General features: G+C 32.2%; 2 protein-coding genes and 1 long non-coding RNA gene across 10 annotated transcripts in view; 1 reads left to right on the top strand and 2 right to left on the bottom strand.

Moving 5' to 3' along the window:
• LOC134684267 (ankyrin repeat and SAM domain-containing protein 1A-like) overlaps nucleotides 1-14,132 on the bottom strand; it is a 74,917-nt gene extending 60,785 nt beyond the window's left edge. For 7 of the 8 annotated variants that reach the window (XM_063543535.1, XM_063543534.1, XM_063543537.1 and 4 more), the window contains exons 1-2: nucleotides 13,917-14,132; nucleotides 12,783-12,866 (exon numbers count right to left, since the gene is read on the bottom strand). In XM_063543535.1, coding sequence (XP_063399605.1) covers nucleotides 12,783-12,866; nucleotides 13,917-14,056 — 224 coding nt within the window. In that variant the 5' untranslated portion in view covers nucleotides 14,057-14,132. The remainder of the gene's footprint in view (nucleotides 1-12,782; nucleotides 12,867-13,916) is intronic. The other variant, XM_063543539.1, reaches the window with a different exon arrangement.
• LOC134684269 (uncharacterized) lies at nucleotides 3,492-5,463 on the bottom strand. The gene is made up of 2 exons (XR_010101228.1): nucleotides 4,606-5,463; nucleotides 3,492-3,917 (listed from the first exon to the last, which is right to left on the bottom strand). It is a non-coding gene; the product is annotated as an uncharacterized LOC134684269 (long non-coding RNA).
• Nucleotides 14,133-14,251: 119 nt separating the features above from the next.
• LOC134684268 (lysoplasmalogenase TMEM86A-like) lies at nucleotides 14,252-20,238 on the top strand. The gene is made up of 2 exons (XM_063543543.1): nucleotides 14,252-14,393; nucleotides 15,928-20,238. The coding sequence occupies exons 1-2, from the start codon at nucleotides 14,373-14,375 to the stop codon at nucleotides 17,065-17,067; spliced, it is 1,161 nt and encodes a 386-aa protein (XP_063399613.1). The 5' UTR covers nucleotides 14,252-14,372; the 3' UTR covers nucleotides 17,068-20,238.
• Nucleotides 20,239-24,240: the final 4,002 nt, after the last annotated feature.

Raw genomic sequence — 24,240 nt, 5'->3', positions numbered from 1 at the left:
ATGTTGCATTCACTTTCTTATAATCATAAATGCAAAATTTAATTGTAAAACTTAAGGTAAAAAATTCACATAGTTTTATTGCCGTACTTATATATATTACATGTATCACAATATTGAAACAAATATATAAAATATATACATGTTTAAAATATATGCGAGTCTAAATTGAAAACTACGTTCAAACCTATGACTGCGTTGGATAAAAACCGCAGTTTTTATACGTGTGCATGTCAAACAAATTTCGTTGTAGAAGGGTCTAAAAACAGCACAAACAACATTTTCCAAAAGACCAAAAGAGTGAAAAAGTATATTTAAACAAAACGCATTTGACTAACAGGTCGAACAACTGATGTTCTTTAACCCTGCTGACTGCCATTGACGATTGCCAAATAAAATTGATCACAAGATGTAACAAAATGGATCCTAATATAAATTTAATACGTCACCGAAAAAAAAATTGTTAACTTGTGGACAGGATGTTGTGCCACAAACATTCGGTGTCAATATTTCTTTAGTACACCATATCCGGATTTCGACAATAAATGTCTCTTCAGTGATGTTAGGGATCGAAACGGTATTTGGAAGGCCATATAAAAAGTACCCTCATTTTTAGAGAAAGTACCCTCATTTTTAGACTAACTCTTGAATTTTAAGAGTCAATATATAGGATGAACGGATCATATAAACCGGAGGGAAAATATGATACATGCCCAAACAAAAAATATAAACGAGTCTAAATTGAAAACTACGTTCAAACCTATGACTGCGTTGGATAAAAACCGCAGTTTTTATACGTGTGCATGTCAAACAAATTTCGTTGTAGAAGGGTCTAAAAACAGCACAAACAACATTTTCCAAAAGACCAAAAGAGTGAAAAAGTATATTTAAACAAAACGCATTTGACTAACAGGTCGAACAACTGATGTTCTTTAACCCTGCTGACTGCCATTGACGATTGCCAAATAAAATTGATCACAAGATGTAACAAAATGGATCCTAATATAAATTTAATACGTCACCGAAAAAAAAATTGTTAACTTGTGGACAGGATGTTGTGCCACAAACATTCGGTGTCAATATTTCTTTAGTACACCATATCCGGATTTCGACAATAAATGTCTCTTCAGTGATGTTAGGGATCGAAACGGTATTTGGAAGGCCATATAAAAAGTACCCTCATTTTTAGAGAAAGTACCCTCATTTTTAGACCAACTCTTGAATTTTAAGAGTCAATATATAGGATGAACGGATCATATAAACCGGATATATTTGTATACAATTCCAGTAAGTAAAAGTTCAAAGTACATGTAGCGATATAACTTTATTGTGTAATAAGACATTCTATCATCTATGACAGAACTTCCCTATATACATTGTAATATGTCACGCTGAATAAGGAAAGAATTTATCATTGAGAAGTAGAATATAAAGAAGATTAAATATTTATCATATTCTTAATAAAAATTATCTTATTTCATCAATAATTAAACCTTTATCAAGCCATAAACAAAATGTATTACACTGAACAACAAAAAATCTATCCTTGAACATTTTATGGCCTTTTATTTCATGTCATATATTATACCAGGTTCAAGTCTGATTATAAAGCTGTTTAAACCTTTGTTGTGTCATAAAACAAGGAGTGACAAAAAGTTAAATAATAACTGTGAATCAGATTATACACCATGTACAAAGTCTACTTACAGTCTATTTAACTTGTGGAATCATATACATAAAAATTATTTTGTTGACACAGAGATATGCCTCATTTATTTATCAGCAGAAAATTCATTAATCAAAGCGCGAAAGCGCTGTAAAGGCAGTTAATTACAGGTTGTGTGTATTTCTAGTCCAGTTATATCATTATCTTCCATAGAACAGAGGTGGTTTGTAGAATTTAAGACATTAGAATATATTTGAAGGGAATCCATGACAATCGCCCCATTAGCAAATAGCCCCACTTTTTCACTAACTCGCCCCACTTTAAAAAAAAAACTGCCCCAACCTGGATTACCAAATCGCCCCACTTGTGAACTGTGTTAAATCCCGTTAATATTACTCCTGCCAACTGGCCCCACCTAATAGAAAACGATAATATCTAGATAAATATATTATTAACCAGGAAGAATTTAGTAATGCCAACTCGCCCCACTTATGTAAAAAGATGTTATCCCATTGTATATAAGTTAAATTCTGTTAATATAACTCTTGCCAACTGGTCCCACCTAATGGAAATCGGTGAAATCTAGATAAATATATTATTAACCAGGATGAATTTAGTAATGCCAACTCGCCCCACGTATGGAAAAAGATGTTATCCCATTGAATATAAGTTCAATTCCTTATATTGCATTATGATACAATTAACAGGTTTCTTATCAATTGTTATGCAAATAACTAAGCTTCAAAACTTACATTTATTCTTCAGTATATATCAATAATAGTAATTAAATTAATTTTCGGTTTGTTTGTATTCTGTGTAGATTAGTTTTCATTAAAGTGGTGCGAGTTTTTATTTTTAATTATATATATATATATATTAATCTAAAAATTACCGTTTTTTTATAAGTAGGGCGAGTTGGCAGGAGTAATATTAAACAGGGTTCTCGCTAAGGCGAGTCCATGAATCCTGGACTCAACAAAATCTGTCTGGACTCACCATTTTCAAAACTGGTGAGTCCACAAATACATCAATATTGAAATATTTTGTATAAACTGAACACAGTTACCATGACTCACCATGGCCAAAAATGACGAGTCCCTGGACTCGCCTTCAAAAATCCTTAGTGAGAACCCTGATTTAAAATGATTTAACCAATTTCACATGTGGGGCGAGTTGGCAGGAGTAATATTAAACATGATTTAACCAATTTCACATGTGGGGTGATTTGATAAATCAGTTTGTGGTGTTTTTTTAAAAAGTGGGCCGATTAGCCAGTGGGGCGACTTGTCCTGCTTCCATTTGAAGGCCCCCTTGAAGGTTTTGTATGACTATATGAACCATCTTTCACGTAAAACCCCCATGTGCATTTTGAAAAGTTGGCAGATATGTTTCTTACTCCAGGCAAAATCTACCGGTATGAACGAAAAAGAAGTTTTCAATTAATGCTCTGTGGCCATAACAGCTGTCTCATTAGCATTTTAACCACTTCCCATATTTGCAATTAAAACAATAGAAGAAAATTATTCAACGCAAAAACAAAACTTACTTGTAAATATGAAATTCTCTTTACGGTATGCGTTTTTCTCCTTGTTTGAGATTGTACAGTAGTACCTGTAACTGCTTATACCTATTTCTTATTCACTTTTGCTTGATAAACTCACTAAATATCATATACATTGTACCACATCTCCTTATTTTTATATGCATTCCAATAACATGAACAATTGTAATTCAATTCTATATACCAAAGCAAAATGAACTGCACCACTTTCATTCACTGGTATGCATCTTTTGGCAAAATACAAGACTTTGTTCTTAGATGACACAATTAATATAATATATATTTATTGATAAAAAAATAAAATTTGGTATACAACTCTTTAACGGTATAAAAAAAAGCACAGCTGTGTCATAAATTGTGAAATTTGTGCTGAAAACATAGACATTGATGGTATTTGAGTAATTCCATATGTGAAGCTCAACATTAGCTCGTCAGTTGGTGGTGGACAGTTATAGTTCCTTTCTGCAGGCTAGGATGAATGACTTTTCAGGAAAACCAATTTCACAAATCAAAACTTTCCTCTAGCATGTCTAGATATCTCCTAAAATATTCATCCAGTTTAGTTCTTTTGTTTTAATTGGACACCGTCCTGATTTTTAATTTTGCAAACCATTCAGTCTCTTGCTTGCAAATGGTGCATGAAAATAGGATGGGTATGGCAGTAGACAAGTCTCTTTAAAGTGGGTTTGTGCCCTGAAAAAAAGTTTTATAACTTAAGTTTAATTGAAACTTGTGCAACACATATACCTAAATAACTATATAACATAGAAGAGAGCATCATTCATGTCAATGTTTTGTTCCTGTTTACATTGTCATTGATATTTTTTCAGAAAGCCTGAGGCATAGCTCATGAATTCCTGTCATTAGACATTACATCCTAAATTAACATAATTACTGCTAGAATGATTATCAGTATGATATACGTACACTATCATTGTGCAGCCCAAGTCTTCAGTATATATAATTGTTGCATTCATTCACATCTGTGTTCAGTCGTTCAAAAATTTCTAAACATCAACAAATGAACTTTAATAACAACAAGAAAACACTAGAAAAGATACGTACATACAACCCGTGTTTAAGTGTATTTGAAAGAGAAATAAATCTGGTTAAACGATGTAAAAAGGAGAAATATATCTGGTTAAACGATGTATAAAGGAGGAAAAATTGTAGATATTGCATTACGATGCGTTCTTCCTAATAGCACGTGGATATGTGTTTACATATTTAGACTTGACCCAGTATGACCCGTACCTTGTAGGTCACCGCCGTCGTTTAAACACTTGACTACAGTCGTGTATAAGCTAGACAATAAAAAGCTTAAGCCTGTACTATTTGTGTGAAGTAAATGTGTTTGTTCTGTACATTTAAATTGTTTTACCTGATAGCAAGAACGTATATCTATCCGTTTCCTTCTCAATTCACTTTGTCAAATTCTTCGAGCTTCTTCAAAACATACGTATTACTGCGCCGGAAGTGAAAAAAATATGAGAAATCCTCGTAAAATAATGCTATTTTCAATTTTGTGGAATCCATTTTGTTATATTAATTATACAAAGATAAAAAAAGTTACGATTAATTATGAATTTGCATATCATTATACGGAACGTTTATGGACTATTTTTTAAGTCGGTCATTTTGGCGGTAAATCATGTACACATACACACGTAGATTGGCTGGTACCCGATTGTAATGTCACACATCAAATATATCAAATAGCTAATACCCGGAACGTAGTACCGGGAACCAGGATAATACGTAGATAACATACATAACTAATATCGAAATTGAAAACGCTTTACGGTTTCTCGTTCATAAACCGAATTCCGCTTTGAATTATAGAAGATGCAATATTAATCATGTTCAGTCGACTTTTCATTGTTATATCAACGTCTGAACTAATTAAAGAATCTTTAGATGTCAGATAACACTTGAAATTGACCCGACCTCTTTCCACACGGAATATACAACTATTGATAGTTTGTAGTCAGGTTGACTGCTTATAATGCAAAATACACACTTATAACAAGTTCTATAAAACGAACAATACACACTGATCGTTTCTTTAGTCCCCAATGTAAATGAAAGAAACAAAAACCATATCATACCATAAAAAGAAGAGGAGAAATTCGAACATTTCCGGATCTATTTCTGGCCAAAAGACCCCCAGCATGGATTGCGTATGAAAAGATGAACCTCATGACTTAAAAGTCAGGCCTTAAAGCACTGCCTTTAAAAAAATGAACAAACAAATGGATGGACAAACATACCCACAAACCAGAAAACATAATGCTCCTCTACTATCAAAGGTGGGGCATAAAAATCATTTTTAGAGAAAACAAAAAGAGTATGAATCTAATTATTTCCATTTTTCCAAGCTTACTCTTTATTTTTAAAACTTAGTTAGTAGAAAGTTTTCATGTACATAGAATGATACATTGTAGCATGCCAAGTCACAATTTATTTCTCTGTATAAATTCTTTCTTAAACTTTTTTGATACCTTCAAGCATAACGAAAAAAAGTGTGGAAAATGATTATTTAAGTGAATTTTCTAAGTCCAAGGACCATAACTCTGCACAAAATTATCAGACTGTAACAAAATTTGAAATTAATCTGTAACTTTTCATGATAAAACAATATATTAAATATCAAATCAATATCTTTAAGCAGGAATGAAAAGAGTGTGGAAAACTTATTTGCTGGAATGACAGACAGTCAGAGTGCAAAATCAAAGTCACCTTTGACTTCATGGTAGGGAACTAATGATGAGGACTGATTCTCACAAAAACAAATAACTTTGTGGAACGTACTAAATGAATTAGTAAGACGCTCTGTTTATTAGGCAGAAAAAAATATGGACATGTTGTCAGCCTAATGAATGGTCATATGTTACTCTGTGTTAACTGACAGCCAATAATTGCTGTATACATGGTATAACACTGTATCATTTATTGATTTATCTGACAGAAGATTTTTATAACATTTGAATTGTCACTTGATAATCAATAGCTGCTATGCTGGGATGGTTTATGTCCTGGTGTAGACATAATTTGTATCAGGCCATTTGGCTTAAAATCAACAACTGAAGATATTAAATGTATTCTCAAATTACCCTAACAATTTGATTATTGTAGTCTTATCTGGCTTTGATTTTACTAGAGGTTGAAAAGACTAAGCATTTGATTCTCCAACATATTCTATTGTAAATGTATACAAATGTTTATATTTCAACATTGTTTTAGGAATTAAAAGCTATATTTGGGAAAATGTAAAAACCATCCTTTATAAGGCTTTCAATGTCAGACAGATTTGATTGGGACAAAATTATATACTTTACGTATATGCTTGTCTGACAAGTCAAAAGAGGACAAAATATAATACTTTACATATATGCTTGTCTGACAAGTCAAAAGAGGACATAGAATTTTGAATGAAGAACAATAATCTGTACAACAATAAAAACAAAAGCCCTTCACCTGACAAAAATAAGACCTGAGTTAATACAACTTTCATGTCATTATGAACTTGCATTCAATCCTGGAAAAAGTCATTTGAGTCATTTTTATTTCAATAGAAAAACTGACTTAAACCTTATTCCATGTAATAACTTGGACCTTGAATCATGTTCCATGAATTACCTTTCACCTTGAACCTTGTTCCATAAATTACCTTTCACCTTGAACCTTGTTCCATAAATTACCTTTCACCTTGAACCTTGTCTCATGTAATAAATTTCACCTTGAACCTTGTTCCATGTAGCAACTTTTCATGATAACAAATCAAAGCGCTGTAAGCACTGTAGGCAGTTAACCAAAAACCAAGGCAAACATAATTATGAAAACTATGGCAATGTTGCTTCAACTTTTTTTTTAAAGATTTAAAAGAACAAACATTAAACATTCATATATAATTGTGCATTTATGTTCATTTAATCCAAATTAATTAAATGAATTAAACATTAAGGCAAATAATTCATTATTTATCAAGGTTTTCAATAGCAACGCACATGACCACGAATGGTCATGAGTCTTTCATGAGTCAGCAGTGGTACAAGTTTGCAATGATTGCAGTTCTTCTAGTTAAGCGTAATTGTTCGTATTAGTTGACTGTTAGTAGTTTAAGTTGACTTTAGTACGAGCTTGTAAAAGTATAAATGGACTTGCTTCCCTTGAAAGAAAACTGAGTTTGTGTTTTACAGTACAAAAGTTATGAGACACAAATCAGACAAATGTTTACTACTACAGGGATCAATTGTGAGGTCTGACTGACCTGTCCATAGTAAATGTAAATGACTCCCATCTTCACCCCAAGTCCACGATGTCTAAGTTTGGAATAAAATGACAGGTGTTAGGGTCTAGCAAAGTGATATGCCTATGAGATTGACCTTGTATGTCATTCAATCTTTTTGAAATGAAAAACAGAAATGAATATGGTTTAGGTGTTGGTATATAAATCTTTTACAAGTTCTCAAAACACACAAGAGGGTGTGGGGTGACCCTAGGGACTATATTGTCCCATACATTAATATATATGGTTTATGGGTGGGGATCTCGACCGTTATCAAGTTTTCAAACAGAAGGGGTGGGGGACCCCAGTGACTTCCCCTATATTTCATTTGATTTGTTATATTGTCCAATACATGAATATATATGGTTGAGACGTGGGGATCTCATCTGTTTCTAAGTATCAAACAGGAGTGGGTAGGGTGACCCTAAGGACTCTCCCTATATTTCATTTGATTAGTTCTCATACATGAATATATATGGTTTAATTTAAAGGTGGCGATCTCGACTGTTTCCAATTTCTCAACTAGATGACTGCAGGAAATCCCCCTATATTTCATTTAATTTAGAGTTGGGGATCCCAACTGTTTCAAAGTTCTTAAACATGAGGGGTAGGGTGACCACAGGGACTATATTTCATTTGATTTGTTATATAGTTTTATACATGAGTATATATGGTTAAGGGGTGATGATCTCAAATTTTTCCAAGTTCTCAAACATAAAGGTGTACAGTGACCATAGGGACCCCCTAATAATTTATTTGATTTGTTATATTGTCCCATTCATAAATATATATTGTTTAAGATTGTGGATCTCGACTGTTATAAATTCTCAAACAGAAAGGGGTAGAGTGGCCCAACGAACTCCACCTATATTTCATATGATTTGTTATATTGTCCCATACATGAATATTTATATATTGTTTAGGGGTGGGGATCTTGACCGTTACCAAGTTTCGTCATTTTGGTTTCTTGTGGATAGTTGTCTCATTGGCAATCATACCACATCTTTTTTTTTATATATGAAACTTCCAGCTATTTTAACTGACCTATCAAAATTGAGAAGAAAAAAATACCCCTTGAAATTGCAGTAATATGTTTAACTTGAAAAGCATTTAAGGTGGTACCCAACACTTTTTTTTTGTAATTATTTTATTTTTGATGATGAAACATGTGAAATTACATACTACAGTATTCGATACACATTTTTAAAAATAAAGTAATACTTGATAAATCAATTAAGTCATATGGATATAATAAGATATAGATATAAATATTACAAAAAGATTTTGTTAATTAATCAAATAAATTAAATAAAAGCTGCTTCTAACAAATGCCACTTCTGATCCATTTTTACTTTTTGTACAGGGGTTAAGAAACATACAGAGTATTTTTCTATATTAATCCAATATTTTAAATATTCTACCCCACCACATGTTGTGGGGAATATGTTCTTACATCTACATTTGTATATATAATATTTGAAATACAACAAAATATTGTTAACTATTTTACTGTTGACAAAATCCTCAGACACACCTAAAATGACTTCTTTTGCACTGAAAGGCAGGAGAATGCCATAATTTTTAATCCAATCTATAACGGATAGCCAGAAGTTTTGTGATACATTACATTCCCAAAAAATGTGAAAAATATTTTCTTTAATTTCTGAACAAAAAGTACAAAGTTCAGTTTCTTTTAATTTACATTTCAATAAAAATGAATTACATGGTAGAATCCTATGAACAATCTTAAATTGGAAGTTTTGCAGAAAAGAGTTTCTGGTTATGATGAAGGGCATGGAATAAATAGCATTCCAATCCTCAATCTGCATATCTAAATCTCTATCCCATTTTTCACGGGAAGATAAAGATAACACTTTATTATCCTCCAAAAATAATGTATAGAAAAATTTACAACATTTTGGTTCCTTTTTAACTTTATCTATTAATTTATTTTCAATAATTTCCAGTTTTGAACTACCTTCTATCATACTTTTCCATCTCTTTGGAATCGCACTTAAAATACTATAAAATTCTACAAAGTTAGTATTGATATCATACTTTTTTTTAAATTCATCATATGAGAATAATGTATTTTTATCTGACATAAGATCATTAATGAAGAATATACTATTTTCAACATATTTGAACCTCAAAATCATCTTGCCATCTATTTTGATGTTTGGATTCAGCCATATGGACTGGGTCAAAATTTCAGTATTGTTTTCAACTTTAAGCTTATTTTTTAACTTGGAAAAATTTACCAGGATATCATGCCAAAATGGATTAACTTTTTCTGCTAAATAAAGTAAACCTTCCTGACTTAAGTGTAAAATCTTGTCCCCCCCAAATTTTTGTATATAACTAAGTAGCAAGACTTTCCAAGGAGAGTAGTTTTGGGGATCTAATAATTTATACAGCCAAGACATTTTTACACTATAGCAAAAATAATAAATATTGGGCATCTTAAGACCACCATCACAGTGTTCGGACATTATCACTGCCCTTTTCACTTTATCAGGTTTTCCTTTCCATAGAAAGTTAAAAAATATATTCTGAATCTCCCTCAAAACCCCTTCTGGGGGGTTAGGAAGGACAGTCAGAACTTGGACCAAAATGGGAAGTGCTAAAGTCTTAATAACTACAACCCTCCCAATATATGTCAGTTCTCTATAAGCCCAAGTATTGAGTAATGACTTGATACTGTTTATCTTGGCTGTAAAATTACATAGAGTTTTATCCATTTTAGCAAGTTCAAACCATATACCTAGTAGTTTAAACCTCCCAGAATGGTTCCAAACAAGATTTTTTTCTGGCAAAAGTTTTTCCATACTACCCTTTTTTGACCCAATCCATACAGCTTCGGTTTTGTCAACATTACACCTAAGTCCAGCACATTCTGAAAATTTATCAAACAAGTATAAACACTGATTTAGGGATTTTTGGTTACCATCCAGGACTACGGAAGAATCATCTGCGTATTGACTCAACAGAAATTCAGAGTCATTAATTGTTACACCTGCAACCTCAGGGTCATTTTTAATAGCTGCACTTAGTAATTCTAGCACTAAAATAAAAAGGTAAGGAGACAGAGGATCCCCTTGACGGACCCCCCTTTTTAATGAAAAAAACACTTGCGCTAAAATAAATTTGGCTCGTTAAATTTTCATAAAAATTTGACAAAGTATTTACTTTGACCCTTTAACAAAAATATGAAAATTTCTAAAATTTTGAACCAACCGTTTTGTCAGAAAAATTACACTGGTCATATAGTAGTTTGACAAACACCAGTTTTGATCATTGAAAAGCTTATTATTCCCTTTACAACACAACGTAATTAAAACGTTGAGCTGATTTTACAGAGTTATCTCCCTGTAGTGTTAGGTACCACCTTAACATGCATTACCAACATTTATCACTGATAAAAAAAATTATACTGTTACCAGGAACATATATATTGTTAGATAAACTGTTCCCAGCTGTCTCGTGTATTGGATTTTGACATTACAATTGGTGTACAAAATATTTTCTGCTTTTTCTTCCTTTTAAAAATTTTTTGTTTTCAATTCTAGTGTTTATATTTATTTACCATGCATAGCTGTATTTTGTCACCTGTTTGGATTTTTTTAGTTGATAGCCCTAAACCCGGGATTACCCTTATCCGATTCCGGAATCAGATCCGATATTGTAATCTCGCGGCAGCCATTTTGTTTACAATGTTGTTTTTGACAGAAAGTGAGATACGATTTTACTCGGATTTACACATTATTTATCTGCGATTATCTGTATAAAGCTAGCGGTGGAACAAATTGAACATCGCTGTCATAAATAGTAATGATGAAAATAAGTTTGGGATCGTTTTTTTAGGAAACTTTGGTAAAAATGTTTGCAAGTTATTTTTTTATTTTCTTTTAAGGTCCGTCGGGCGTAGCTAGTAATTTAGTAGAAAGTCCACTGCAAAAGTGGAAGGTCACAGACCCCGGACCACTGCTAATTTGAACCCCTGCGTCCAAATTAAAAAGATACGAAAATTTCGTCTTCTAATTCAAAATTGCCGCCAACAGCGTGATCAGTTGAACTTATATACGTAGTTGACTACGTATTGACGACAAACAATATTCCTACGAGTTTTGCAATTTGGGAAATCTTAACTGCTTGTCTTTAGAGATTTTCGGCGATTAAATATTTCATATATTTGTTCTTTGACATCTTAGCCAAAAGCTCAGGGGATAATAAACTACATAAGGATTCCTAATGTGCTCTACTTCCTATGTGCAACTTCAAAACTTTTGGGAAAACCGACGATCATTGTAAGGTTTTTCTGGTCATATTTTTTGTAATCCAAAATGAAAAGTATGAAAAAACTGTCCAATAAGTTATAAATAATATAGAAGCCAGCTAGATGATAACAATGGCACGTATTTCAGCATTTATTTGGTAGCACACAAATCCAGGGTGCTTGCATAAGGCAGCTTAACTGCTTAAAAACGTTTGATTTATCAGGGGTAGGTTAAGTCAGCTTGTAAAGTTGTTTCCAATTTTTTAGGGAAAAAAAAACTTCAGTGAACATGCCAACATATTTTTACCTGTAACTCTAATGTCTTACTAAATGCTTCTTGTGAGTTGTAAACATTATCCAATTATTGTAAAAAAGTGGAAATCTTTATGACCAATTTAGAATGTTTAGAGGATAAATAAGTTTCATCAAAATAGGAATTTTTCATTTTGTTTTTTGCTAAATTCAGCAAAAAGATTTCAGATTAAAATGAGTTATGCTCTGATGATAAAATGTCCCATTAATTCGCTAAAATATATGGATTAACATAAAAGTTTAATTGTGTGTAACACATGACTTACTTGTGAAAATTACATGTAAGGTACTGTATGTACATTGTAAATAACATAATCAGAGCAAGCAGAATTAGAAGGATTGGTATGAAAATGTAAACGATAGAGTCAAATTTTGTAATGTCCAAAAGGGGCCCTGTACCATGTGTACATGTGATTACATGACTTACTTGTGTCCATTAAGTGTTGCCAGGTGTAGCGGTGAGTATCACATGACTTACTTGTGACCATTAAGTGTTGCCAGGTGTAGTGGTGAGTATCACATGACTTACTTGTGTCCATTAAGTGTTGCCATGTGTAGTGGTGAGTATCACATGACTTACTTGAGTCCATTAAGTGTTGTTAGGTGTAGTGGTGAGTATCACATGACTTAATTGTGACCATTAAGTGTTGCCAGGTGTAGTGGTGAGAATTACATGACTTACTTGTGTCCATTTAGTGTTGCCAGGTGCAATGGTGTGTATCCCTCCCTATCAACACAGTTGATATTAATTGATCCTTTCAAAAAACTGAAATAAAAAAGTGTAAAAATTAAAGAACTTTATTTTTTCACATTTATACTTTTCTTTCCTAGCATGCAAAAATATCTTTTCAGAAACTTTGTGGCACATGTATGATTTGATTTAGTAGTATTTTCAAAGAATAAACGACATCAAAGAAGTAAGAACATCACAGATCTATTATGTCTCTAACAAACTGATGTTACTACATGTACATGTAGTTGGGCTTTTTTTTCGACCTCCTTGACTTGTCATGCTTATGGTCTTGAAATATTTATTTTTTTAACTTGTCCTTATCATGTTAATTTCAGAGATACAGATATGAAAAAGAGACAAGCAGGGTAAAATTCAAACTGTAACAACTTAAAATCAACTGAATAATTCGCCGTTTCAGAATCTAAAGGACTATGGTTAATCTCATTGTTCATACACCAAAATGAAAATAATGTTACATTATTGGTTGAATTTCCATTGTTTAGCGCATTTTAAACCAATCACAACGTTTTGGTGTACGTTTTTGAAAATATAACCCAGAATGCATTAGATTCTGAAACGGCAAATTGACCACTTTATTTTAAGAATGAAAGTAAATTTCCGAAAAATACAATAATAGATTTACATTGTAGACAGGAAAATTTATCTACATGTAGAATGGTAAATAATGCACACGATAGAAAATTTAGACCACAATCACTTAAAAGGTAGGTCAGTATAGTGGGTTTTTTTGTTGTTGCAATTTATGAATGAAATGTGAAAAACTATATCACGAGTGAACGTGGTTGATAGTTCTGTTATTTTTACCGGTAACCGCTACTAATTTCATCAACTACAACTTTTTTAAAGGGTGCACGTAATCTCAGGGCGAGCAGAATCTCAGGGGAAAAAACTCAGGGCGAACATACACAGGGCGAACAGACCTGATACCTTTCCATAGTATTGCATATTTTGTATTAAGACTCAACAGGTTAAGACCACAAAATTATATATTCAATATATAAAAATAAATGTTAAGATAACACAGGATGTAGAGTAAAATCTTGAGGAGGGGCAGTTTGTCACCTTGTAAACACTTGACTGGCTGTACTTTGACGTTTCTTGGAGGTAATTTTAACAATAGCTTCAACATCTCCAGATTTGGCTGCCTCAAGAAGATCCTGATCCTTGCTACTGATGACACTTTTTATTTTAAATAAAGCCATTTTTCTCCATCATTTTATCCACTTCCTGAATAATACAGCAGCTCCATCTAGTTTCATTTTTAAATCGGCAAATTTGATTGGTCAAAAGATAATATTTTTATCGAACGAATACACATTTCTAATCGAAAGTGTTACGTTTGTTAACTTGATAATGATTGGATGTCTTACTTAAAGTAAGCCAATGAAAGCCCCGGGTTTACATCTTTGTGACGTTATTTTTAGTAATCAGATGTAAACAGTAGGAAATAAACAGCTGTATTTTTGTGTGGAAGAGTGCTGCAATATTAAATAAAACGAGAGACTTAGAAGATCAACGATGACAAAACCTTTGACAGTGGTAATTTTTCAGTATTATTGCAATTCAAAAGCTTCGTATTTTTTATGATATTTTGTTCTTTTTAAATATACGTAAATAACCATTCAAGGTCAGTTCTGTGACCCACTTAATTTATTTGTAAACAAATAAATTACATGTAATTTACAGCTTTCTACGACTAAAAAAAAAAGGGTTTCTCTACATAGTTAAGTTTTGATCATTAAGATTGATATATTGATTATGCAACCTGATATAAACGCATTTTAGTGGTTACAACGTCAACAAAGAGCAGAAGTTGAAACGTTGCCAAAATTGACCCCCCAAAAAAAACCCATACATAAGTGTTTGTTCACACTTCACATGTATCGATGATTGCCTTAATATTTTGAGTCAGGACATTAAATATTTAAATCAGTGAAAAATCTCTTCAATCCCATAGATTACACCACTGATCAGAGACATTTTAAGTATTATAAATGACTAATGAACATGTGATGAAACTATTGATATGTCACGTGGTAAAACACAACAACCATATCCATATATGATCATATATAGAATGTACAGTTTACTATTTAACAGCATGCAGATTTATCTGATATACTTTGTTTTAGAAATAGAAATACTCAAATAGTCAGTGTAACACTAAATGGAATATTATAATTTTTGATAGATTTTTATCCTTGTTCTTTTTCTTTTTTTTTTACCTTACTCTGAGCACTATAGTACATTTGTAACTGAACATGCTGAAAAACAGCTGTTTATAACATTATAGTTAAAAGTAACTACTACTTGTACATTTTCTTTTTTTTGCTCCAACCATATATTGTGGAGGGGGCATTTAGTTTTACCCTTGTCCATCTGTACATGTTGTGTACATGTCCCAAAGTCGGTTTCCATTCTCTAATTTAGTTTGCCTCGACTAAATGTCATGAAGCTTTAAAAAAAAAAGGCATATTATCTGAAAACAACATACACTAGTACTACAGCTCATGTGAATTTTGCTTTGTCCACCTGTCCACAGTGGGAGTGGGAACCAGGTGGCAAAATTTCTTGCTTGTCCACTCTGCCCACCCATAGGAGTGTGGTATTCAGGCACGGTAATATGCATTTTTTAAAGTTTTACAACAATAAAATATGTCATTCAAATTTATATGACAAAACCCAAAAATGAATGAATAGATAAATTAAGTTAATAATAGAAATAAATATGAAATATTTGTTTGTCTAAAAAATGATGTATCCTGTCATACTAAATTAATCTTTTAAAAAAAGTAATCTTCTTATATCCTATCATTTGCCTATCAAGTAAGCTTCTTGGTCATGTTGGTAAATGATCAAAGCTTTGTTAATCTTGTCTATACATGATTTATTTATAAACATGCTAATTAATTTCTCCAAAGAATTGTATTTTCTTTAATTTTCAACTGATACATGTATCATGTCTGTTTTGTACCCTCTCAAGGGATGGTTGAATGCTAAAACTTCTAAAACTTAATTACATACATGTATAATATATATATATTATCTCATTTTTTTTTCAATTATTTTTCAGTTGAAGAGTGTTGGTCCAAAGTTGGTTCCTTTCTTCAAGACCTGTGCTATTTTCTTTGTTTTGTATGGCAATGAACCAGCAGCATGTGGGATAGTTTATTGTATACTGAAATGTCTTCCCGTCATATCATTAATCTTATTTATATTACTGGATGGAATGAGCTTGTCCGAATCATATTACAGGTATTCCAGAAGAATTTTGATTGGACTGATATTTTCATGCTTTGGTGATGTATTTTTGGTATGGAAACATAAAGGCATGAACTTTGAACTTGGACTACTCATGTTTGCTGTTGCCCAAACTGAATATGCACGTGCTTTTGGATGGAGACCTTACAATCTGTATGCTGGTGGAACGTTTGCAATACTTGGTGCAGCCGTTTACTACTTTTTAAGTTCAAGTTTGGACGGTATAATGTCGTATCTAGTGGCCCTGTACATCACACTTATTTGTACAATGGCCTGGAGGGCAGTCGCTAGAGTCCAGATATTCGATGATTTCAGAACTTGGTGCAAGCTATGTGGTAGTTTTGCAGCTATTTTCTGTCTCCTTTCTAAAACTACAAACTTTGAACTGCCCTTTGGATTGGTTCTGTTTGCAGTTGCTCAAATCGAATACGCACATGCTTTTGGATGGAAAAGTTTGAACCTGTATGTTGGCGGATTGATTGCGGTTCCTGGGTCAGCTGTGTACTATCTTTTAAGTACATATGTTGGCGACATGGTGTCCTACATGTATCTAGTTGCCCTATTCATTACGCTTGTTTGTATAATGGGTTGTAGAGCAGTAGCTAGGTTCCAGTTACTAGACGATTTATGGACGACTTGGGGCAAGCTGTTTGGTTGTATAGGAGCTATGTTCTTTGTCCTGTCTGATCTAACAATAGCAGTGGATAAGTTTTGTTTTGATGTACCGTGTGCACACCAGATAATCATGCTAACATATTACGCTGCCCAGGTGTTGATTGCAATGTCTGTTGTTGATAGTCAGGTTGATGAACTCTTGAACTCGAATCAGAAGAAAACTGATGGTCCGATTGATAAACTCTTCAAGAGAACTGCCAATTATTTATCACAAACTCTACATCCTGTACACCATGTACACCGGGAACACCCTGTACATCATGTACACAGGGAGTGATTGAGCAGGAGTTAGTTTGGGACTCCCGATGGCGTGAGCTAGATTAAATTTTATTCCAAGTTAAGAAAACAAATCTTTGGATTTAGTGTACAATGATTCAGTCATATTCACCTAACCAGAAATAATAGATATCTGTTCATGTACACTGATGATAGTCGAGACACACTGGTCAAAAACTGTGACACGGAAATACTCAGAACCCACGTTGTTGTATGTGGTTGTATTATATACCTTGTTGTGTAAACCAATTATACTGCCACTAGATTGTCAAATACATGTACATGTGTGTTATGTATAAATTGTTATTGCCAAAAATATTGATCAATTTGTCTTTCATTTGTTACATTTTACCATGGTTACAGTTATTGTTCATTTTATCCTGTTTATAGAAATCAAAAGTTACAACGGAAACAAAATTTACCAAAAAAAGAAAATTAAATTATATCAAAAGTGTAATGTAATTCAATTTCATTATATATCATTTATATATGAAATGTTTTCTTTTTCTTTATGAATTTGAGAGAATGATATACATATACTCATTCAATGTTTTGGCACAGAAAGTTTTATAACAGTTTCAATGGTTTCAATGCACTTTTATTTAAGCTTCTGACTGTGAACAAAACATTTACCTTTTCAGTAAAACTGCATTTATATTATATTCTGAATTTAATTGGATTAAAACATTGTAGAAGTCTAAGCTCAAATTCTATTGCTTTTATATTTTATATTTTATGAGTTATGAAATAAATTAAAAATAAATTAGTTGTCATTATACAAATTTGGCCAACTCTTTCTTGAAATGTACTTAAGTTAAGATATTTACACATGTTACATTTCTGATTCAAAAAGAAATAGTCCCCCTTTTCTTTTTACCTCAGTGATAGAAGTTCATGTACATCAATATTTCGTCACAAAATTATGGTACCTCCAGAATTATTTATAGAACAACTAATCAGAGAAATCAATTCAATATAGAAAAATACTCATCCAGTAACTTTGAACAACAGATTAATGGGGCTCATGGGGATAAATCAACAATTATTTGAAAAAAATAAAAGAATAAAGGTTATCGATGAGTTATAAAAGATATTTCAATTTAAATGCCCCAAAAAATGCATTTTTTCACTAAAGGGAGATAATTTGAAGCTTTTTCAATGATTTAAACATTTTAAAAGTAATGTTGGGCAAAAAAAATATGTTTTTTTGGGGTTGATTTTTGTACCATATCATATAGTAACAACTATTACAATGTTGTGTAATAAATAAAATTTGTAATGAAAATCTTTTTTTTAAATATTTGCTGGATTTTTTGTACCCTTGAGCACATGTGAATAATCGGTTTTTATTTCACTGGGGAATTGCGGTATTTCTTCACAATCAATGTAATAAAATAATTTTTTTTTGTAGAAAACCTTTTTTAACATTCTAGTCATCAGCTCATACACTTCATATTTTGAAGAAATTAACCCCATGCATATTGGTCAAATAACTGGCCTTTGGGATATTTGTGTAGTATGGTCACTGTGTGGACTATTCACTTATTCTGAATTGATTATTTTGTTGCTACCATGATGTTATATTGATTTATGTCAAAGTCCTGTAAGATGTTACTTTTTGTAGTGCTGTCATGGTTTTGTTTGTGTTAATAGTCATGGTTTGTTTGTGTTAATAGTCATTACATTCTATTGTCTTATTGTGACATTGTATTATAACATGTATATATTTACACTTGATGAAGACATATGTTATGTTTTTTCTTCTTTTTTTTTCTTTCTCTTTTATCATGTTTGTATATTGCAGTGTTAAGAAACAAAGATCTGTGTTATCTGTGTGGGATTGTTTTTTGACAGTTTTGAGCAAAGTATCAATGTCAAGTAAATGAATATCAGTCACATGATTTTTTTATAGAGAAATATTGAGTTACATTGCATCCCTCAAATTGTTTTGAATGAAGGATATCTAAAAGTTATAAGATTTTAATAAAAAAAAAAAGGAATGACACCAATGAAAGCAATCTTTGAAAATCCAAGATAACTTATTGACTAATCTGCAGATTTATGCAGAATTATTTTATTACGTTGCATATCTCAAGTGGATATATGTAAAGGTAAATAAAAATGTAAAAACACATTATAACCAGATCATTGTATGTATATATAGCTTTTATGGAAAACATAATCTTCAAATACTAATGTGGGTTGTTTCCCTGGCTAATTTCAAAATTTATTTATTAAATATTGCTTTGACAAGGTTGCTTTTGAAAATCTCAGGGGTGGATCCAGTCATTCTCAAGAGAGGGGTTCCCAACCCAGGAAAAAGGGGGGTTCCAACCATAAATCCCCATTCAAATGCATTGATTGTCAAAAAAAGGGGGAGCATGCTCAAACCCCTGGAACCCTCCCAGTTGATCTGCTACTGAAATCCTTGAGTTTACCTCTGATACTGAAGGATTAAACTAAAAAATAATCAAATTCAGTAGATTTTCAAGTTGCAATTATTTGTGGATTTACAAGTTCAAACATTTGTGGATTTACAAACTTGTATAAACATTTGTTGATTTATCATGTTTTAAGTATCATTCCTTATGTAGATGACAAGCCATTGTCTTACCTGATATGTTTTATTGTCTAACCTGATATTATGTTTTATTGTCCGACCTGACATTGTATGTCTTATTTACATGTTTACAATTTATAATATTTTGTTTGTAACATTTACATGAAGATATTCGTTCCTTGAACCCTTCTGTTAAAGCAAACTGCAAAACAGACTGAAGTTCATCTTTTGTTTGGTATTTGGATGTTCCAAAATCAATCAAAAGTCAAAAGTCTTATACATGTAAACATGCACTTGCATAAAAATGATTTCTATCGCAGCTCAGATTATTTGATTATATATATCCTCTGTTATTTTTTGTACACTTATGATTTAAACATTTCATACAAAGGTCAATGGTAATTATAAGTAAAGGTCAAAGTGGGATAAATTAATGAAAAGGGAACAATATCTTCATGGTTTTCTGTATCTTGTCAATGCACAAAAATGCAACAAATTGATAATTTGTTATTTTATTATATGTACAACAAAGTCATTGTTACTTAATTACATGTACCACACAGTCTACACTTATGTTACTTTATGACAAAATAAAAACAGTCAACTATAGAATCATGGAAAAAGGAAATAAGATGATTTATTTTCTAACTTATTTTACTATCTACTGAAGCAATGGTACACAATGTATATATATATAGGGATGTCCATTTGTTTGTTTGTTTGTTTGTCCCTCCATGTTAACTCACCTGACCTGAAAGGACCAAGTAACTTTTCTCATCACTTGATGTCTATTATCCTCCGTTTACTTGTACAAAAATCTTCTTCTCTGAAACAACTATGTCAAATTAAATAAAACTTGGCCTAAATCATCCTAAGGGTATCTAGTTTCAAAAAAGACCCAGATGTCAATGCCCATCAATCAAAATGGCAGCCATGGCTAAAAATAGAACATGGGGGTAAAATGCAGTTTTTGGCTTATATCTCAAAATATACATAACTAAAGCATTTATAGTAAATCTGACAAGGGGTCAGAAAGGTCAAAGTTTAAATTGCTGAATTTTTGCTTTTCTCAACCAAATGTTATGAAACTTATACTCAATGCTTATTACCACAAAACACAGATCCAGCTTGAATTTTGGTGGTGTAACTTCAACCTTTCTAGAGTTATGCCTCTTTACAAATGGAAAAATTGGTAAAATTTAGTTACCATTCTCTGACTTCAGCTTGCCTCACCCAAATGTTATGAAACTTTTACACAATAATAACCAACAAGCTCAGATCAAGTTCAAATTTGGATATACACTTTAACCATTCTTCAGTTATGTCATTAATATGATATGTAGAAAAAGAAGAAGAATGTTTATTTCCATTAAATGGTATCACAAGGAGCTTAGTACAATATACGACATGAATAAGACAATAACAAAAAGAAACTAACAAAAGTCTAATATACATACACTTTGAACATCATGAACTACACAATACATAAATATATTTTTTTTATATTCCCTCCTTCTCAGGTACACCCCAACATGGAAATGTTCTTAAATAATTTGGCAATGAATTGGATGTATAGCCTAACTTCAAAAGCAACAAAGGGATAGTGCTCCATTGCAATGTGGTAGATACACTCATATAGTATGCATTAAAGTAAACCAAATGTTCATTTCCATCAAATGGGCTCACATGGAGCTCAGTACAAATTCAATATAAGAGAATATCAGAAAGAAGCTAACAACAGTCTTTTATACATACAATTTCAACACAATGAACTACACAAAACATGAATATATGTATTCCCTCCTTCTCAGGAACATTCCAACAAAATATTTTGAAATGAATTGGCAATAAACTGGATGTATATAGCTTAACTGCAAAGACCACAAAGGGTGGTGCTGCATTGCAAGGTGGGAAAAAGACTCATATAGTATGCATGAATGTAAACCAAATGGTATGAAACTTATACTCAATGCTTCTAACCACAAACACAGATCCAGTTTGAATTTTGGGGGTATCACTTTAACCATACTAAAGTTATTCCCCTTCATAAATGGAAAAATTGCTGAATTTTTAGTTTCGTGCTCTAACTTTAATTTGCTTCCACCAAATGTTATGAAACTTTTACATAATGCTTATAACCACAAAACACAGATCAAGTATGAATTTCGGTAGCGTCACTCATACTGTTCTTGAGTTATGCACCTTTATGAATAGAAAAAAATATGTGAATTTTAGTTTCTATTCTCTTACTTTAGTTTCCCTCAACCAAGTGTCAACGTATAAATAATGCTAATTACAACAAACACCGACCCTGTTTGAATTTCGGTGGCGTCACTTTAACCCTAGAGTCATACCCCTATGTAAATGGAAAAACATTCTCTGACTTCAGTTAGCCTGACCTTAATGTTAAGAAACTTTTACACGATATAAATAACCACGGCAAAGCTTAGATCAAGTTCAAATTGGGTTAGTGTCATTTTAACAATTCTTCAGTTATGTCCCTTTATATGACATCCAGAAGAAAAAGATTATTATTTCCATTAAAGGTCTTATATAATTATAAACTGGACTCATGTTGTGTTCACTTACTGCTACACTGACAAGGTTATAGATAGAATGGCGGACCAGTTTAATATAATTAAGCTCTTATAGATTGACTAATTCAAATCAGGGAAATTGCTAAATTATCATTATTTTTTTGTTTAGATAATTAATCTGAGACATTGAACAAGTTTGTGCAGCAGTGTATTCGTCCCTATTATTACATGCGGTCAGCATGGTTTTCAAATTATTAAGAAAAATCAAAATGTAATATATTGGTCATTTAAAAACAAATGTCGAATTTTTTAGTACACCCATGCTAAAAATTGTATTTGTTATTGTATTTAAATGAAAATTCGTAGGATTTATGATTCAGAACATTTGTAACGTGTAACCGGACGATCAATGGATCCGTATCTGAATAAATCAAGATTTCAAGTGTTCAACTCAATTTTTCACCACAACCAGTTGTCCTATTCAAAACAATTAACACATCCTTAAATTGATTCACAACAAAAACTATATACACAGCACAATGCACATAAATCAAAATGCAAGGTGAAGTAACTCATTCACAATCCATAAACACACTGTATCATAAAAGAATACATATACACAATGTCACTATGCAATCACTATGCAACATGTATCGGACCGATTTATTCACAATGTCACTAACAGATTATTATGCAACATGCATACGACCCTTTATTACACCATGTCACCAACATATTACTTTGCAACATGCATCAAGTACGTATCACACAAAACGTATGAACACAAAATCACATATATACAACTTCTATTTACAATGTCCACCAATAAGTAGTATCACCTTGTTAAACAACTAACCACAATAACACAATGACACCTTTACACATGCACAAATCCTTCAATGCACAAGGAATATATATATATAAACACAGCTGAACTCACGCACTAACTATCTCCTTGAGTTCACACACAATGAATATTATCCAACTGGTAAGGTTTAACACAGTGCACTTTCACTAATACACTTCCACAATATTACAACTTGCAACACCAGCAAGTAAACACGTTGTATTCTCACTAATACAAATTGATGAAGTATTCACACTTCCACATAGTACAGCTTGCAACACCAGCAAGTATACACCTTGTATTCTCATTAATACAAATCACTTATATATATCAGATTCACTTTATACATTGTATCACAATCACTATTGCAACATCCACATATAAATCCGAACACTATTTATATATATCCTTTGGAATCACTTATTTCACTCTACTTACCAGTTGGAATATTTAATCCTGATGTTAACACTTCAACGGTCCACATATAACTGACAAAGCTTCTCTGTCTTGAGCTGGCTTATATACTACGATATGGAACGGTCCATTATACGTAAAGGGGTGAAAATCAAGACTATACCAATTTTAGGGGTATTTTAAGTAATAGATGGTGCTCCAACTATGGAGAAACTTGTATACATATAGAACACAATAAATAGGAAAAGACAACTGGTATTTTACATCGAATTAAATGAACTATGACCAATTTTCGTTACACTACCCACGCCTCAAAAATCATGCGTCCTCACATGACTCCTTTAATATATCTGACATGCTGATAAATCATCTATCAAAGTGGTCATTTTTCATACCCAAACTCTTACCATAGTGCAGTCACTATTTCCATTGGACATATCTGCTGACCACAACGTCGACGTCAGCCTACCATTTTGTCAATCAGGTCTTAACTGATGACATCACAAGGCACAACCCGTAGAAACAAAGTCCACCTATGTCCTAATTCCTGTCAGCCATATCAAAACACATTAAACTTTCTTCTTGTACACAACCACTATTCACAGTTTTTCTCTTTCTTTTCCGAATAAAACAATTTAAAACTTCCTATTTCAAAATATCTCTGTTTCCAACAATGAACCTCTTTCCTAATAACGTCTGTAATTTACAGTGTCACTGCCAAAGAATATATTTAAACGGTCCCTAACAAATTTTGCCTCTGCAGCGGCCCCAAGGAGCCTTCTCTTGACGAAATCTGCAGGAGGGGTCTTTTACATG

Source organism: Mytilus trossulus, chromosome 9 (genome assembly GCF_036588685.1).
Source record: "Mytilus trossulus isolate FHL-02 chromosome 9, PNRI_Mtr1.1.1.hap1, whole genome shotgun sequence".
NCBI classification, from domain to species: Eukaryota; Metazoa; Mollusca; class Bivalvia; order Mytilida; family Mytilidae; genus Mytilus; species Mytilus trossulus.
This window is presented reverse-complemented; position numbering and strand designations above follow the sequence as displayed.

Excerpts from the sequence above, each read along its gene's own strand:
- LOC134684268 (XM_063543543.1), top strand. The coding sequence starts at position 14,373 with ATGACAAAACCTTTGACAGTG. Across the intron at positions 14,394-15,927 it reads TGACAAAACCTTTGACAGTG|TTGAAGAGTGTTGGTCCAAA; the intron begins GTAATTTTTCAG and ends ATTATTTTTCAG.